Genomic DNA, 19,966 nt, shown 5'->3' on the forward strand with positions numbered 1-19,966 from the left:
TGCATGAGACATTCCATTTCGGATATCGTTAGGGAATTCATTATTGCGAGATCCACAGTGTCAAGAGTGTCTCGAGAGAGATAGGTGCATGAGACATTCCATTTCGGATGTCGTTAGGGAATTCATTATTGCGAGATCCACAGTGTCAAGAGTGTCTCGAGAGAGATAGGTGCATGAGACATTCCATTTCAGATGTCGTTAGGGAATTCATTATTGCGAGATCCACAGTGTCAAGAGTGTCTCGAGAGAGATAGGTGCATGAGACATTCCATTTCGGATGTCGTTAGGGAATTCATTATAGCGAGATCCACGGTGTCAAGAGTGTCTCGAGAGAGATAGGTGCATGAGACATTCCATTTCGGATGTCGTTAGGGAATTCATTATTGCGAGATCCACAGTGTCAAGAGTGTCTCGAGAGAGATAGGTGCATGAGACATTCCATTTCGGATATCGTTAGGGAATTCATTATTCCGAGATCCACAGTGTCAAGAGTGTCTCGAGAGAGATAGGTGCATGAGACATTCCATTTCGGATATCGTTAGGGAATTCATTATTCCGAGATCCACAGTGTCAAGAGTGTCTCGAGAGAGATAGGTGCATGAGACATTCCATTTCGGATGTCGTTAGAGAATTCATTATTGCGAGATCCACAGTGTCAAGAGTGTCTCGAGAGAGATAGGTGCATGAGACATTCCATTTCGGATATCGTTAGGGAATTCATTATTCCGAGATCCACAGTGTCAAGAGTGTCTCGAGAGAGATAGGTGCATGAGACATTCCATTTCGGATATCGTTAGGGAATTCATTATTCCGAGATCCACAGTGTCAAGAGTGTCTCGAGACAGATAGGTGCATGAGACATTCCATTTCGGATATCGTTAGGGAATTCATTATTCCGAGATCCACAGTGTCAAGAGTGTCTCGAGAGAGATAGGTGCATGAGACATTCCATTTCGGATGTCGTTAGGGAATTCATTATTGCGAGATCCACAGTGTCAAGAGTGTCTCGAGAGAGATAGGTGCATGAGACATTCCATTTCGGATATCGTTAGGGAATTCATTATTCCGAGATCCACAGTGTCAAGAGTGTCTCGAGAGAGATAGGTGCATGAGACATTCCATTTCGGATGTCGTTAGGGAATTCATTATTGCGAGATCCACAGTGTCAAGAGTGTCTCGAGAGAGATAGGTGCATGAGACATTCCATTTCGGATGTCGTTAGGGAATTCATTATTGCGAGATCCACAGTGTCAAGAGTGTCTCGAGAGAGATAGGTGCATGAGACATTCCATTTCGGATATCGTTAGAGAATTCATTATTCCGAGATCCACAGTGTCAAGAGTGTCTCGAGAGAGATAGGTGCATGAGACATTCCATTTCGGATATCGTTAGGGAATTCATTATTGCGAGATCCACAGTGTCAAGAGTGTCTCGAGAGAGATAGGTGCATGAGACATTCCATTTCGGATGTCGTTAGGGAATTCATTATTGCGAGATCCACAGTGTCAAGAGTGTCTCGAGAGAGATAGGTGCATGAGACATTCCATTTCGGATGTCGTTAGGGAATTCATTATTGCGAGATCCACAGTTTCAAGAGTGTCTCGAGAGAGATAGGTGAATGAGACATTCCATTTCGGATGTCGTTAGGGAATTCATTATTGCGAGATCCACGGTGTCAAGATTGTCTCGAGAGAGATAGGTGCATGAGACATTCCATTTCGGATGTCGTTAGGGAATTCATTATTGCGAGATCCACAGTGTCAAGAGTGTCTCGAGAGAGATAGGTGCATGAGACATTCCATTTCGGATATCGTTAGGGAATTCATTATTCCGAGATCCACAGTGTCAAGAGTGTCTCGAGAGAGATAGGTGCATGAGACATTCCATTTCGGATATCGTTAGGGAATTCATTATTCCGAGATCCACAGTGTCAAGAGGTTCTCGAGAAAGATAGGTGCATGAGACATTCCATTTCGGATGTCGTTAGAGAATTCATTATTGCGAGATCCACAGTGTCAAGAGTGTCTCGAGAGAGATAGGTGCATGAGACATTCCATTTCGGATATCGTTAGGGAATTCATTATTCCGAGATCCACAGTGTCAAGAGTGTCTCGAGAGAGATAGGTGCATGAGACATTCCATTTCGGATGTCGTTAGGGAATTCATTATTGCGAGATCCACAGTGTCAAGAGTGTCTCGAGAGAGATAGGTGCATGAGACATTCCATTTCGGATATCGTTAGAGAATTCATTATTCCGAGATCCACAGTGTCAAGAGTGTCTCGAGAGAGATAGGTGCATGAGACATTCCATTTCGGATATCGTTAGGGAATTCATTATTCCGAGATCCACAGTGTCAAGAGTGTCTCGAGAGAGATAGGTGCATGAGACATTCCATTTCGGATGTCGTTAGGGAATTCATTATTGCGAGATCCACAGTGTCAAGAGTGTCTCGAGAGAGATAGGTGCATGAGACATTCCATTTCGGATGTCGTTAGGGAATTCATTATTGCGAGATCCACAGTGTCAAGAGTGTCTCGAGAGAGATAGGTGCATGAGACATTCCATTTCGGATATCGTTAGGGAATTCATTATTGCGAGATCCACAGTGTCAAGAGTGTCTCGAGAGAGATAGGTGCATGAGATATTCCATTTCGGATGTCGTTAGGGAATTCATTATTGCGAGATCCACAGTGTCAAGAGTGTCTCGAGAGAGATAGGTGCATGAGACATTCCATTTCGGATGTCGTTAGGGAATTCATTATTGCGAGATCCACAGTGTCAAGAGTGTCTCGAGAGAGATAGTTGCATGAGACATTCCATTTCGGATGTCGTTAGGGAATTCATTATTGCGAGATCCACAGTGTCAAGAGTGTCTCGAGAGAGATAGGTGCATGAGACATTCCATTTCGGATGTCGTTAGGGAATTCATTATTGCGAGATCCACAGTGTCAAGAGTGTCTCGAGAGAGATAGGTGCATGAGACATTCCATTTCGGATGTCGTTAGGGAATTCATTATTGCGAGATCCACAGTGTCAAGAGTGTCTCGAGAGAGATAGGTGCATGAGACATTCCATTTCGGATATCGTTAGGGAATTCATTATTGCGAGATCCACAGTGTCAAGAGTGTCTCGAGAGAGATAGGTGCATGAGACATCCCATTTCGGATATCGTTAGGGAATTCATTATTCCGAGATCCACAGTGTCAAGAGTGTCTCGAGACAGATAGGTGCATGAGACATTCCATTTCGGATGTCGTTAGGGAATTCATTATTGCGAGATCCACAGTGTCAAGAGTGTCTCGAGAGAGATAGGTGCATGAGACATTCCATTTCGGATATCGTTAGGGAATTCATTATTCCGAGATCCACAGCGTCATGAGTGTCTCGAGAGAGATGGGTGCATGAGACATTCCATTTCGGATATCGTTAGGGATTCATTATTGCGAGATCCACAGTGTCAAGAGTGTCTCGAGAGAGATAGGTGCATGAGACATTCCATTTCGGATATCGTTAGGGAATTCATTATTCCGAGATCCACAGTGTCAAGAGTGTCTCGAGAGAGATAGGTGCATGAGACATTCCATTTCGGATATCGTTAGGGAATTCATTATTCCGAGATCCACAGTGTCAAGAGTGTCTCGAGAGAGATAGGTGCATGAGACATTCCATTTCGGATGTCGTTAGGGAATTCATTATTGCGAGATCCACAGTGTCAAGAGTGTCTCGAGAGAGATAGGTGCATGAGACATTCCATTTCGGATATCGTTAGGGAATTCATTATTCCGAGATCCACAGTGTCAAGAGTGTCTCGAGAGAGATAGGTGCATGAGACATTCTATTTCGGATATCGTTAGGGAATTCATTATTGCGAGATCCACAGTGTCAAGAGTGTCTCGAGAGAGATAGGTGCATGAGACATTCCATTTCGGATATCGTTAGGGAATTCATTATTGCGAGATCCACAGTGTCAAGAGTGTCTCGAGAGAGATAGATGCATGAGACATTCCATTTCGGATATCGTTAGGGAATTCATTATTGCGAGATCCACAGTGTCAAGAGTGTCTCGAGAGAGATAGGTGCATGAGACATTCCATTTCGGATGTCGTTAGGGAATTCATTATTGCGAGATCCACAGTGTCAAGAGTGTCTCGAGAGAGATAGGTGCATGAGACATTCCATTTCGGATGTCGTTAGGGAATTCATTATTGCGAGATCCACAGTGTCAAGAGTGTCTCGAGAGAGATAGGTGCATGAGACATTCCATTTCGGATGTCGTTAGGGAATTCATTATTGCGAGATCCACAGTGTCAAGAGTGTCTCGAGAGAGATAGGTGCATGAGACATTCCATTTCGGATGTCGTTAGGGAATTCATTATTGCGAGATCCACAGTGTCAAGAGTGTCTCGAGAGAGATAGGTGCATGAGACATTCCATTTCGGATGTCGTTAGGGAATTCATTATTGCGAGATCCACAGTGTCAAGAGTGTCTCGAGAGAGATAGGTGCATGAGACATTCCATTTCGGATATCGTTAGGGAATTCATTATTGCGAGATCCACAGTGTCAAGAGTGTCTCGAGAGAGATAGGTGCATGAGACATTCCATTTCGGATATCATTAGGGAATTCATTATTCCGAGATCCACAGTGTCAAGAGTGTCTCGAGACAGATAGGTGCATGAGACATTCCATTTCGGATGTCGTTAGGGAATTCATTATTGCGAGATCCACAGTGTCAAGAGTGTCTCGAGAGAGATAGGTGCATGAGACATTCCATTTCGGATATCGTTAGGGAATTCATTATTGCGAGATCCACAGTGTCAAGAGTGTCTCGAGAGAGATAGGTGCATGAGACATTCCATTTCGGATATCGTTAGGGAATTCATTATTGCGAGATCCACAGTGTCAAGAGTGTCTCGAGAGAGATAGGTGCATGAGACATTCCATTTCGGATATCGTTAATGAATTCATTATTGCGAGATCCACAGTGTCAAGAGTGTCTCGAGAGAGATAGGTGCATGAGACATTCCATTTCGGATATCGTTAGGGAATTCATTATTCCGAGATCCACAGTGTCAAGAGTGTCTCGAGAATACCAAATTTCAGGCATTATCTCTCACCACGGACAGAGCAGTGGCCGACGGCCCTCGCGTAAAGAGTGAGACCAGCGTCGTTTGCGTGGGGTTGTCAGCGCTAACAGACAAGCAACTCTCCGTTTAATAACAGTAGATTTCCATACAGGACGTACGACGAACGTGTGCGTTAGGACACTGCGACGAAATTTGGCTGTAATTGGCTATAGCATCAGACGACCGACGCGAGTGCCTTTGCTAACAGCACCACATCGCCTGAAGCGTCCTTCCTCGGCTCGTGACCATATCGGTTGGACCATAGATGACTGGAAAACCGTGCCCTGGTCAGATGGATCCCGATTTCATTTGGCAAGAGCTGATGGTAGGGTTCGACTGTGTGGTGCAGACCCCACGAAGACATGGATCAAAGTTGTCAACAAGGCACTCTCCAAGCTGGTGATCACTGCATAAACGTATGCGCTATGTTGTGCGGAATTATTGTTTAATTTAGGGGTGACTAGACACTTCAACAAGAGCAACAAACAACATGACTAGCGTTGCCACAACTTAACACATAGCCTGTAGTCCCCTAATATTACATCAATGCCCGTTCCCAACTGGCCATGGTTGATTGGCTAATGCAGATGGGTGCCTTCATTAACTGCTTACACAACATTACTGATTCACGTAATTTATTAATAAGAGTTCACTGAAAAACAAATCTGAAAACACTTCATAGAAAGGCTCGTTAAATAACTGTTCTTTTGATTAATCGGGTAATAAATTCTCAACCAATAACAGTAGCAAACAACATCGCTTCCAAATAAAAACTTACAGAATCGTAATGGTGGAAAGATACGTTACAAACTTCAAAACTCACTTTCATTTTACATGCAGATATAAAAACATCGAAACTCACAGCATATTTGTCAAATTCCAGTATGTATTACCCGTTGAACTACAGCGGAGAACTGACAGTGTCAAATCTGTCCAATGAGTAATCCTGATAACAGAAAATTATGTTCACAAATAAGAAATATAATAACTTTATGACAACGCCCATCCGGCATTGGCCACACTTTTACACAATCGTAAACTCCATTGAAGAGTGACAGTTACTGCTCGATCTTAACACATTAAGTAAACTAACACCGCAGAAGTCACTGAAGGTTAATACACGTACGCCGGCCGGGGTGGCCGAGCGCTTCTAGGCGCTACAGTCTGGAACCACGTGACCGGTCGCAGGTTCGAATCCTGCCTCGGGCATGGATGTGTGTGATGTCCTTAGGTTAGTTAGGTTTAAGTAGTCCTAATTTCAAGGGGACTGATGACCTCAGAAGTTGAGTCCCATGGTACTCAGAGCCAATACACATACCGTATTCCACTGGTTTCTTCTCCAGTATCATGACATCCTTATTGTGGGCGAACATGCTACAGCACAGCATGTTCAGGTTGGGCCCTCGCTGTCTTGTTTATCTGCTGTGGCAACACACCCACAAACGACATCGGCCACAGCTCGCCGTAAATTCAGCCCATACAATTGCACAGCCCCGGCTTATCGTTCCACAACAGCGTTGAATTCCCAAGCGTCTCGGTTTGATTGGACCATCCGGACCCCAACACTCTGCCGTTCTGTCCTTCTCGCTCGGTACTCTCCAACCCTCCTCTCCTCGTCGCCAGAGGGCCACTCGGCGCCTCAGTATCTCTGGCGAGGCCAATATCGACCTTAACACTCGCGGCCGAAACACAATCGTGCCGAAAACCGGCACAATTTTTACATGGAATGAACTGGGTCCTCTTGTCCAATTGAGCTATCAATGACTGGAAATGTCTATGTTCGACTACTTGCAGCTATTCATGGACTTCATGTCCCCAAACAATGATGGAATTTTTATGGATGAGAATGCGCCATGCCACCCATCCACAGTTGTTCGCGATGGGTTTTGAGAACAATTTGGACAATTCGAGCGAATGATTTGGCCACCCAGATGGCCCGACATGAATCCCATCAAACATTTATGAGACATAATCGAGAGGTGAGTTCGTTCACAAAATCCTGCACTGACAACACTTTCACAATATTATGAGTGGCTGTAGAGGCGGCGTGGCTCAGTGTTTCTGCAGGGGACTTGCAACGACTTGTTGAGTCCATGTCATGACGAGCTGCTGCACTACACCAGGAAAATGGAGGTCCGACTCGATATTAGGAGGTATCCCATGACTTTTATCACCTCAGAGTGTAGCTGGTACAATCAGTTCTACACCTACATTCTGGCTACCTACACTTAGCACACACCATCCCTATCTGTGTAGGTGCACTTGTACGGGAGTACAGTAAACCACAGAAAAATTCACACCTCCTAGCTCAAGTAGACTTTCCAGCCACCAGTAAAGGAAGATTTTGCAGTCGTCCCCCCTCCTGGAAGCTGCGACGATGTTATTTGGCAATGGCTTTAATAATAATTACTACTGGAGAAACACATGACAGGTACTGCTACGACAGAACCATTTAAGATGCTGTGACCACGTCACCTGTCTTTGAATTGCCACGCAAGATCTGGCAATTGAATAAGAGCCATCTTTCGCAGGAGTGTCAATTCTCCGCACCGGTGGATGAAATAACTTCTCCAAGCTGTGACGGTGGTGCTGAAAAGTAGGCTGTTCACTATTTAGTTCAAGATGTTGTCTGACAGGCTTCCCTGGCGATTCAACAATGATAGATATATCTATAGACTACATTTGCGTCCTAGATAGTAGCTTGTTGGTTGGTTGGTTGGATGGCTTAGACAGAAAGGGACCAAATTACAGGGCCATCAGTCCCTATTAGTTTGTAACATGAGGTAATTGTAAATAGTAATTTTTAGTTTTGCAGCCATATGCTAAATAAATTCACCGTTTGTTTGATGACGACAGTCGCTTTAAACTGAAGGGGTAAGGAGAAATACCAGTTTAGTCATTTTTAAGTGGGAATTGAGTTTTTAGCTCCAGTTTTTGCTCACTGATATATAGTTTCCACTGGTAGATCGTAAGGGAAACTGGTTGGGAGTGACTTGTGTGTATTGATATTCCTGCTACACTATGAAGAAACGAGGAAAGTCTAGCATGAGACTGAAAGAAACAGTAAGTCATCCCTTCTGCGACGCAGGACAGAACACATGTTAAGCTTGCGACGCGTCATTGTTCGCTGCTGTCGGGTTGAGCAGTCATTTTGTTCGTAACAATGACCCCATTCTTTGTTTCTTGCATTACGGTATTGTTTTGTCTACCAATGTAAACGTGTTTCAAGTGTTTTGTGGTGCCTGCTCAGAAGTGGCTCCAAAGATCGATAAGCGAATAAAGTAAAAGGGCAGAAGACTGGTCATCAAACGGATGTTTCTAAACATTAAAACCAAACAGACATAAGGTAGAGTAAATTTCTTTTATTTCTATCTATGCTCATAAAGCGTTTGTCCTTAGACCACCAGTTTCGATCAGCGATGACCATTCTCAGATCTGCAGCAAAACACGGGTAAACAAATACAGCTAGTAGACAATCTGCATCTTAAACCGATGAAATTTGCTATAAGGAAAGTTCTTCTTACATGCATGTAGAAACAAGCGCATAAAATATGACGGGCATATCTGTTTTAGAACATGTTTTAACATAACGAAGTCGAAGTGAAACCATAAAAAATACACATATAATCAGCTTAGGATTGTAGAACATAGTTATTTGAAATATGGTATAAACTAGTCCACAGTGGTAGTGTAGTCAGCTTGTTAACAACACTGCTGTTCATAAAGAACTGCGGTACAGTAGCCACAAAATATGTTTGTAAGCTCGTTAGATGTCGCTTATGCCTACACAATTATCGTAAATTACACAGTAATACAAAAGTCAATAAAATAAAAAAGATGCTGTAGGTAATATAGTTGGCTGATAAGGTGAATAAGTTATTACAGTAATAAAATGTAATGAATTGAAACACAAATGGGTCAAATTTTAAAATTATTAAAAAGGAAATGGTTAAGTGAGAATATGTGATTTTGAATCAGAAATAATAAAATGCAGAAGAACAAGCTTGAGGAGATAGAATAATAGTATAAGAATTGTAAAATAAAATAGATGAAACAAAAGATTAAGTAGACTCATAGGCGAGAAGTGCTCGGAAGGACTTAACTGCCAAAGGGTCTCTCCCGTGCTCCGCGACACACAGTGCCCTGAAAAGTTCGTAAACCGTTTACACTTCATGTTTTCTGCAGCGGGCCTTAGGGAGCTTATGGAGGCACTATTAATTCGCGGGCAGTTCCTTCGTAAACCCGAAAAAACCTATTTTGCTATTTTTTTGTACCAAAACCGAGCCACGGATTCCAAGACGGCTACACACAGCAGATGGCTAAATTTTTTAACGATATATTCCTAAGATTACGATCTCCAACAACCTTTGAAATTTTCTTCATATCTTTATCCGTTTCCGAGATACAGGCGCTCAGTAACCCAGCTATTATCCGTTATTATCGAGGAACATCCCCCGCCCCCCCTCCCCCCCCCCCCAAAAAAAACATGGTTTTTGGCTACCAAAACCGAGTCGCGGGTTTGAAGACGTCTCTGCACAGCAAAAGGACGAAATTTTTACGGTATATTCCTAAGGTACTGATATCTAACAGTCTTCAAAATTTTCTTGATATCTTTTTTTCCGTTTCCGAGGTACAGAGGTTCAAAATTACCCTACTTCTACACGTAAAATACGCTCGTAAGATACGCACGTAAAATCCGGTATGAGGCGAAATCTAACTAACAAATAATCTCAGAAAATTGCTCAAATATTAACAATATCTTCTATAGTATTTTTCTAGAAGTACCATCTTACCGCTTTCAAAAAATTTTGTCCGTTATCGGAAAACACCCCAAAAACATGATTTTTGTGTAGCAAGGCTGAGCTGCGGATTCCTAGTCGGCTACATACAGCAAATGGCTGTAACCTTTACGATATATTCCTAAGATCCCTGTCAATTCAACTTTTTGTGTGTGTTGACTTCACGTTAACGCAACTTTAAAGGCCAACAGTGTCGTTTCACAGTCGCCAGTGAGACGTACCACGACTCCTTGATGCGTTTTTGGAACCATTCTGAAGGTGGCAGGGGTAAAATACAGGAAGCGAAAGGCTATTTACAATTTGTACAGAAACCAGATGGCAGTTATAAGAGTCGAGGGACATGAAAGGGAAGCAGTGGTTGGGAAGGGAGTGAGACAGGGTTGTAGCCTCTCCCCAATGTTATTTAATCTGTGTATTGAGCAAGCAGTGAAGGAAACCAAAGAAAAATTCGGAATAGGAATTAAAATCCATGGACAAGAAATAAAAACTTTGAGGTTCGCCGATAACATTGTAATTCTGTCAGAGACAGCAAAGGACTTGGAAGAGCAGTTGAACGGAATTGATAGTGTCTTGAAGGGAGAATATAAGATTAACATCAACAAAAGCAAAACGGGGATAATGGAATGTAGTCGAATTAAGTCGGGTGATGCTGAGGGAATTAGATTAGGAAATGAGACACTTACAGTAGTAAATGAGTTTTGCTATTTGGGGAGCAAAATAACTGATGATGGTCGAAATAGAGAGGATATAAAATGTAGACTGGCAATGGCAAGGAAAGCCGTTCTGAAGAAGAGAAAATTGTTAACATCGAGTATAGATTTAAGTGTCAGGAAGTCGTTTCTGGAAGTATCTGTATGGAGTGTAGCCATGCATGGAAGTGAAACATGGACGATAAATAGTTTAGAAAATGGTTCAAATGGCTCTGAGCACTACGGGACTTAACTGCTGTGGTCATCAGTCCCCTAGAACTTAGAACTACTTAAACCTAACTAACCTAAGGACATCACACACATCCATGCCCGAGGCAGGATTCGAACCTGCGACCGTAGTGGTCCGCGGTTCCAGACTGTAGCGCCTAGAACCGTTCGGCCACTCCGGCCGGCCAAGAGTTTAGACAAGAATAGAATAGAAGCTTTCGAAATGTGGTGTTACAGAAGAATGCTGAAGATTAGATGGGTAGATCACATAACTAATGAGGAGGTATTGAATAGGATTGGGGAGAAGAGAAGTTCGTGGCACAACTTGACTAGAAGAAGGGACCGGTTGGTAGGACACGTTCTGAGGCGTCAAGGGGTCACCAATGTAGTATTGGAGGACAGCGTGTAGGGTAAAAATCGTAGAGGGAGACCAAGAGATGAATACACCAAGCAGATTTAGAAGGATGTAGGTTGCAGTAGGTACTGGGAGATGAAGAAGCTTGCACAGGATAGAGTAGCATGGAGAGCTGCATCAAAGTAGTCTCAGGACTGAAGACCACAACAACAACACTGCCTATACCGTTACTCGGAAGCTACACTCGTAAACACTACGCTACGGTGCTGTTTGGTAGCAAGTGTTACAGGTGACGTGTAACGACGGTGTGATGGTGTTCGCAGCGTGACGTGCTCGTGGCGGTCCCTGCGCGCCGGCAAGTCTTGGTGCCTGCACCAGGAGCCAGCCTCCGCCGCCGCCGACCAGCGCTCCTTCTGCAAGGTAACCGACGCGACCACTCTCTCTGCACGATATGCCCTTTCCCCAGACAATCTACAGAGTGTATCAAAAAGAATCGTCCGAATTAAAAAAAAAATCACAACTATTATGTTATTTGAGATATGTGCGTGAACAACGTACTGTTGGAAAGAGCAAACTCTCGAGTTTTACACGGTTCCCGCTCGGTAGCAGCAGTGCGCGTCCACTTCAATTCTATAGTTCAATTCTTTTATCTTGGCGTTTCGCGCATGCCCGCCCAGACGCGGGAGATTGCTGCGTTGCCAGTTGTACGCGCCAAGAGAAGCAGCGCCATAGTATAGTTCGCAAACTCACGTTTAGGGGGGAGCGCACAGTTTACGAAGTAAAGCCACCACGGCCGCATTAACCCTTTCGCTGCTACAGAGACGTGCTCCCCGCATTCCGCGATGTGCGCGATTTTGTCATTATTGCACTGCTTGCCTGTGCAGACACATGGTGTTTCGACTGCTTTGACACAATTTATCATTCGATTTCACAAAAACTATTTGGCCCAAAAATTTGATTTTTACGCATCTTCTTGACTGATACCTTCCCCCCATAAATGACTTAATTTTGTTTCGATGTTCAACGCAGTTATTGTGCAGCATTAGATGTAGTAAACCATTGCACGAAATTTTGAAGAGTTTGCAGAGGTAAAAGTCTATAGCGTATACTTTCCGTATGGTCGATTTTAGTTGCCACTAGAAATTTCAAAAAATTACATTCAAATGAATAAAATTCATGAAGTAAGACACTTCGATATTGTTTTTAAATAACGAAAATATTAAGCACCGATTAAGGATTGAACTTTAGCAGCCATACACTTTAACCATTATGCTAACGCAGTTCATCATTCAATACATCTCCCGGAAGTTTTGAACTATCACACGAAATACCAACAAACATTGTTGGTATGATTATGAATTATTCACGTTTTGTCGAAGTACAATAGGAAATAATCAATTACCGCTGTTCTTTATTGCGAAAAAGCGGTTAGTGAGAATGATACAAACACCTTTCCTTGCTGTCGCCTGAATTAGGAGGCTTATTGCTTGTTTGGTTTAATTAATTAATAGAATATGAAGCAATTGGTATAAAGAATGCTTTTTCCAACCTTTCTATAAAAGAAAGTCTGCTATCAAGACATTGCTTTCGTTCAATTACTTTATTTATGACTGAACGTTTCTAAAACTGAAGACACTCGTCCGTGCTCTGCACTGCAGTCGAGCTCTGGCAACGTCGTTCTCTGTTCATTGGCTGACTGTGTTGTGTGATGTCAGATGCGCAGAACGAACCTAAACTCGGCCACCGTCTTAAATGACGCGCACTTTAGTAATAATGGTGTTGGAACAACAGAAAGCATTTTGTGTTCTATGTTTTGCACAGAGCGGGTCTGTAATAACTGTTCAGCGTGACTTTCGTACTAGGTATGGTGTGGATCCTTCTACAGCACAGAGCATTAGATGAGGGCATGAACAATTCTGAGAAACAGATTCTTCGTGTAAAGACAAATCGCTTGGCCGTCCCCGAGTGTCTGACAAAGATGTTGAACGCATCCGCCATAGTTCCACAAGGAGTCCGCACAAACCCGTTCGCCGTGCAGCTCGACAGCTCAGCATGCCCCCGAGGTCCGTCTGGCTTGTGTTGCGTCGACGTTTACACATGAAACCGTACAAAATTCAGCTATTGCAGACTTTTAGTGAAGGTGACAAACAACAACGTGTGGAGTTCTGCAACTTCGTTCTTCGCAAGATGAAGGATGACGGTTTCCTTCCACGCTTAAATGGAAAGGTGAACCGTCATAATGCGAGACAATGGGGTATGTAACAACCACGTGAAGTTGTACAACCTGAGAGGAACTCTCCAAAAGTTAATGTGTTTTGTGCAGTTTCACGGGAAAATGTGTATGGTAAATTTTTCTTTGCCGAGAACACTGTTACAGGGAGCACGTATCTCGATATGCTTGAGAAGTTTCTTTTCTCACTATTGGAGACTGATTCGAACGACTTCATTTACGAACAGGATGGGGCACTACCACACTGGCATCTGGAAGTGCGGAAATTTTTAAATTGAAGGATTACTGAACAAAGTTACAGGGAGCATGTATCTCGATATGCTTGAGAACTTTCTTTTCCCATAGTTGGAGACTGATTCGAACAGCTTCATTTACGAACAGGATGAAGCACTACCATACTGGCATCTGGAAGTGCGGAAATTTTTAAACTGAAAGATTGCTGAACGATGGATCGGTCGCACTCGACCAAATGATTCAGCCTTACATTATTGCGGTCATAGGACTAGCTGCATGTGATTATTTCTTGCACCGGCTTAAAAGAGTCTCTGTCACTAACAGCAATGAATGAACTGAGATATCGCTTAACAGCGGCTGTGGAAGCTGCAACGCAAGACATGTTCGCTGGAGTGTGGGAATAATTTGAATACCGCATTGACATGCGCCGTGTATCTCAAGGGGGGCATATTGAACACCTATGAGAATGTATGAAAGAAAAAAACTTTTAGAGTTTCCTGTTCATCAAACAACAAAATTCATTGTATATTTTTATTAATTTCAGAAATATAGACATGCCAAATCTGATGATTCTTTTTAATGCACTCTTATATTACTGAATGGCTAACCTGATGCATAGCCCCAATTGCAGGCTACCTTTATAATGACTTCCAGGGGCAAGAAAATTTGATTTACATTATTTCCTATAATTGGCCAAAACTAAAAATTTAAAATCCTGGGTGTTGTGTGATGTCCTTAGGTTAGTTAGGTTTAAGTAGTTCCAAGTTCTAGGGGACTGATGACCATAGATGTTAAGTCCCATAGTACTCAGTGCCATTTGAACCATTTTTTTAATGCTGTCACAACCTATTAATTAACAGGTTTAGTACGGTAAGTATTACAATTAGAAACTGTGTGTATATCGTGAGACACCGTAACTCACAGAGCGCAAATTACCCATGCTACATTCATTCAAAAGTCAAGTAAAAACAGTCTCGATCGCGTTTTCAGATTTTTTGTGAGCAACCAGTTTCGGCCCTTTCTGAGACCATCTTCAGGCTTTTCCCCACCTTATGGCTGCTCGTGGCGGCAGACGGACCGAGATCTATAGAAGTAAGATTGTCAATTCTAATAGCTTGCAGTCTCAGAGTACAGTCAGAAATTTACACAGCAACTGTTAGTATTACTCTATTCTCCTTTGGTATATTTTCAAACTCAGTAGCGCCATTTGAGACCTTATATCTATTTTATACACAGTACGATATGGCTAGTGACTGTGCTTGTTGTGAGCGGACACAAGGAGAGTTGGCTGCTGTCCGTAAATAGCTGGAAGCTGCGTTGGCTACCATCGACAAGCCTCTAGCTAATGCTCAACGTTGCGGTGACATCGGGGAGCCAGTGACAAGAACTGCGACCCCTTTGGTGCCACTGGAATTTCCTGGTGGCCAGGACATAGCTGCGGCTTCTGATACGCAATATGTGAGCAGTCTGTCCTCACTCCAGAGTGGGTGGCAGACAGTAGTGGGTTCGTGTGTCACTGGGAAGGCAAGGGAGGGAGCAGGCCATGCGGCTGGCTCCCTACGTCTTAGCAAAAGGTACGAGGTGCTAACCAGTGTTGATGATAACTCTGAGCCAGCAAGGGATGCCTCTCGGGCCAGTGGTCAATTTTCCTGCCCAGTCCGGACGAGTACAGAGGGTGGGTATGCTAATCACTGGGAGCTCCAATGTTAGGCGGGTGATGGAACCTCTCAGGGAGATAGCAGGTAAAGCGTGAAAGAATTTCAGTGTGCATTCGGTATGTTCGCCGGGAGGTCTCATCCGTGGTGTGGAGGAGGCCCTGCCGGCGGCTATCGAGTGCACTGGGCGCAACCAGCTGCATGTAGTGGCACATGTCGGCACGAATGACGCCGGCCGCTTGGGTTCTGGGACCATCTTCGGGCCGGCCGGTGTGGCCGTGCGGTTCTAGGCGCTTCAGTCTGGAACCGCGCGACCGCTACGGTCGCAGGTTCGAATCCTGCCACGGGCATGGACGTGTGTGGTATCCTTAGGTTAGTTAGGTTTAAGTAGTTCTAAGTTCTAGGGGACTGATGACCACAGATGTTAAGTCCCGTAGTGCTCAGAGCCATTTGAACCATTTTGAACCATCTTCGGCTCCTTTTGGCGGCTGGCTGCTTTGGTGAAGGCAGCTAGCAATGCACGCGGGGTGCAGGCTAAGCTGTCTGTTTGTAGCATCATACCCAAGATTGATCGCGGTCATCTGCTTTGGAGCAGATAGGAAGGTCTAAACCAGAGGCTCAGACGAATCTGCGACGGTATCAGATGCGAATTTCCCGACCTCCGCTATCAGGTGCAGAATTGTAGGGTTCCCCTCAATAGGTCAAGCGTGCTCTACACGCAGGAAGCGGCTACTAGGGTAGCGGAGTACGTGTGGTGTGCACATGGGGCTTTTTTAGGTTAGAGAACCCCTCCATTGGGATCAAAGATGATTTGCCTGTTAAATCAGCCACAGCGACCTCAGAGAATCTTGGTCCTCGCTGATCAGAGATAGAAAAGATTAATATGACTTTAGTAAACTGCAGGAGCATCCAAGGAAAGGACCCAGAATTAGTATCGCTCACAGAAGGTTATAATACACAGATGGTATTGGGAACAGAAAGCTGGTTGAAACCAGACGTCAATGACAACGAAATACTAAGTTCAGGCTGGAACGTTTATCGAAAGCATAAGTTAGTCGCCAATGGTGGCGGCGTGTTTATTGCAGTAAAAAATTTGGTAAAATCTAGCGAGGCTATCAATGATTCCGAATATGAATTAATCTGGGTAAAATTGAGTATCAAAGAACGGTCAAAAATGGTGATCGAATGCTTTTATAGACCAACTGCGTCAGGTTCTGTGGTTGTAGACCGCTTCAGACAGAACTTGCAGAATATCATTACTAATTTTCCTGATCATGCCATTGTAATAGGGAGTGACTTCAACTTGCCGGATATAGATTGGGAGTGTTATGCCATGAAAACTGGTGCCAGAGGGAATCGTGTGGCATTGTTCTGGATGTGTCATCTGAAAATTACATTGAGCAGATAGTTAGTGAACCAACTCGTGAGGGCAACGTGTTAGACTCCCTCGCAACAAACAGACCGGAACTTATCGAATCAGTTAACGCAGAGGAAGATATCAGTGATCATAAAGCTGTGACAGCATCTATGACGACGGGTCCTACAAGGAATGTTAAGAAAGGTAGGTAGATATATTTGCTCACAAGGGTGACAGGATACAAATTTCAGAATATCTCAGCAGTCAGCATCGAATATTCGGTGATGAGAACGAAGATGTGGAGAACAAATGGAAAAATTTAAAGGCGTTGTTCAATATGCCCTAGACAAGTAGGTTCCGAGCAAGGTTTTAAGCGATGGAAAGATCCACCATGGTTTAGTAGCCGTGTTAGAAAAGCGCTACGTACACAAAGAGCACTTCATCTCAGATTCAAGAGAAGTAAAAACCCAGCTTACAAACAAAAGCGAAAATGAGCTTAAGGAGAGCAATGAGAGAAGCGTTCGATGATTTTGAAAGTAAGACATTGTCTACCGACCTGAGCAAAAACCCTAAGAGATTTTGGTCGTATGTAAAATGAGCAAGTTGGTTAAAATCATCTGTTCACTCTCTCAGCGACCACACCAGCACCAAAACGGAAGATAGAGAGAAGGCCGAAATACTAAATTCGGTCTTCCGAAGTTGTTTCACCGCGGAGGATCGTAACACTGTCCCTCCTTTCAATCGCCGTACAAACATCAAAATGGCTGATACAGAGATAAACGGACGCAGAATTGAAAAGTAGCTACAATCTCTTAGTAGCGGGAAGGCTTCAGCACCAGATGAGATACCTATAAGATTGTATAAAGATTATGCGAAAGACCTTGCTCCCCTTCCGGCAGTAATTTATCGTAGATCACATGGGCAACGAAAGATACCTAACGACTGGAAAAAACCGCAGGTCATTCCCGTTTTTAAGAAATGCCAGAAGAGAGATCCACACAATTGTAGACCTACATCGTTGCCGTCAATCTGTTGTAGAATTATGGAACATGTTTTATGGTCGAGAATTATGACGTTTTTGGGAAGTGAACATCTCCTCTATAAAAATCAACATGGATTCCGCAAACAGAGATCCTGCGAAACTCAGCTCGCTCTGTTCCTCCATGGGATCCAGAGCCCAGTGGACAACGGCGCTCAGGTTGATGCCGTGTTCCTTGATTTCAGTGAGGCATCTGACACCGTGCCGCATTGCCGTTTAATGAAGAAAATAGGAGCTTACGGAGTATCGCAGCAGACCTGCGATTGGATTCAGGAACTCAACACGTCGCTCTTAACAGAACTAAATCGACAGATGTAAAGGTAATATCCGGAGTATCATAGGGAAGTCTGACAGGACGTTGCTGTTTACAATAATATATCAAATGGTTCAAATGGCTCTGAGCACTATGGGACTTAACTTCTGAGGTCATCAGTCCCCTAGAACTTAGAACTACTTAAACCTAACTAACGTAAGGACATCACACACATCCATGCCCGAGGCAGGATTCGAACCTGCGACCGTGGCGCTATAGACGGGATTAAAACAGAAGTAACCGGTCGCGCGGTTCCAGACTGTAGCGCCTCGAACCGCTCGGCCACTCCGGCCGGCACAATAATATAAATGATCTAGTAAAAAGTGTCGCATGCTCTTTAAGGCTATTCGCAGATGATACATTTGTCTATGCCAAAGTAGCAACGCCTGAAGATTGTAAGAATTTGGAGAACGACCTGCAGAGAATTGATGACTGGTGCAGGCTCTGGCATTTGACCCTGAACGTAAATAAATGTAACATATTGCGCATACATAGGAAAAGAAATCCACTACCGTACAGCTACACTATTGATTACAAACTGCGGAAGACAGCGTCTGCTGTAAAATATCTAGGCGTAACTATCCAGAGCGACCTTAAGTAGAATGACCGTATAAAACAGAAATTGGGCAAAGCAGGCACCTGACTCACATTCATAGGAAGAATCTTAAGGAAATATAACTCATCCACGAAAGGAGTGGCCTATAAGGCGCTTGTTCGTCCGATTCTTCAGTGTTGTTCAACTATCTGGGATCCCTACCAGGCAGGACTGATAGAGGAGATAGAGAAGATCCGACGAAGAGCTGCGCGCTTCGTCACGGGATCGCTTGGCGAGAGTGCGTTACGGAGATGTTAAACAAATTCCACTGGCAGACATTACAGGAGAGGTGTTGTGCATCACGGAGAAATTTACTATTGAAATTTCGGGACAGCAGCTTTCAGAAGGAGTCGGACAACATATTACTTCCCCCACATACATTTCGCGAATTGACCACGAGGAAAAAATTCGAGACATTAGTGCCAATACAGAGGCTTACCGACAATTATTCTTCCTACTCACTTTTCGCAAGTGAAACAGGCTTGGAGGGATCAGATAGTGGTACCGAAAGTACCCTCCGCCACACACCATTATGTGGCTTCCGGAGTATGATGTAGATGGATCGCGCTCCGTCTGCCGCCACCAGCAGCCATAATGGCGGGGAAAAGTCTGAAGGCGGTCTTAGGAAAGGGTCGAAAGCAGCTGCTAACAAATAAAAAAATCTGAAAACGCGATACAGTCTGTTTTTATTTGATTTTTAGCATTTTTACCGATCGCTGTCCTCCAATTACAGAATGCTTTTTAAAATTTTATATTTACTCAGTATTTGAGAATGAGAGCATCTAGCGACTTCCAAGAAACATCATACATAATTTCAAATCTTTGAAAAGATTTTTCGCTGACCCAGAAAATAAAGAGAGGAAAAATGTTTATCTTGTGCTTTATTTTCGCTGTTCATGCACTGAAATTTCAACAAAGCGCAAGATGCTTTAATTAATTACTTCTTTATACCAACTCTATTCGCCACACATTTTGCAGTTACCATCCGGACATACCTGCACACTTATATCATTGTACGACACATAGTTCAGAAGATGTGACGCCTTAAAAATTGAGCTGCGTCAAAAACTAGCGTTTTTTAAAACGGAGCATTTCAAACTGTTTTATACATGAAAGTTCGAGTCCTTAAATAGTTTGGTGGTGTTATTGGTGTCATCTCTTCCCATGACAAGAGCAGTGGTATGAAACCTGGCACTAGTGAGACCCAGAAGATAGTAAATACCGATGTCGTGGCTGATGTGACGTTGTTTTTCTGACGATATTCGATAAAATTCTGCACAGTCACCTAGTTGACGGAAAAAAAAAATTGAGCGTACAGAACATCATATTAGCTATGCACCTGAA

General features: G+C 43.6%; 1 protein-coding gene across 1 annotated transcript in view; it reads left to right on the forward strand.

Annotated features, from left to right (window-relative positions):
• Positions 1-19,966, forward strand: part of LOC124798647 (visual pigment-like receptor peropsin) — a 203,507-nt gene that overhangs the window by 147,110 nt on the left and 36,431 nt on the right. Inside the window, exon 6 of the mRNA XM_047262144.1 lies at positions 11,523-11,619. Within this exon, the coding sequence (XP_047118100.1) occupies positions 11,523-11,619 (97 nt within the window). The remainder of the gene's footprint in view (positions 1-11,522; positions 11,620-19,966) is intronic.

This window comes from Schistocerca piceifrons, chromosome 5 (genome assembly GCF_021461385.2).
Source record: "Schistocerca piceifrons isolate TAMUIC-IGC-003096 chromosome 5, iqSchPice1.1, whole genome shotgun sequence".
Taxonomy (NCBI): Eukaryota; Metazoa; Arthropoda; class Insecta; order Orthoptera; family Acrididae; genus Schistocerca; species Schistocerca piceifrons.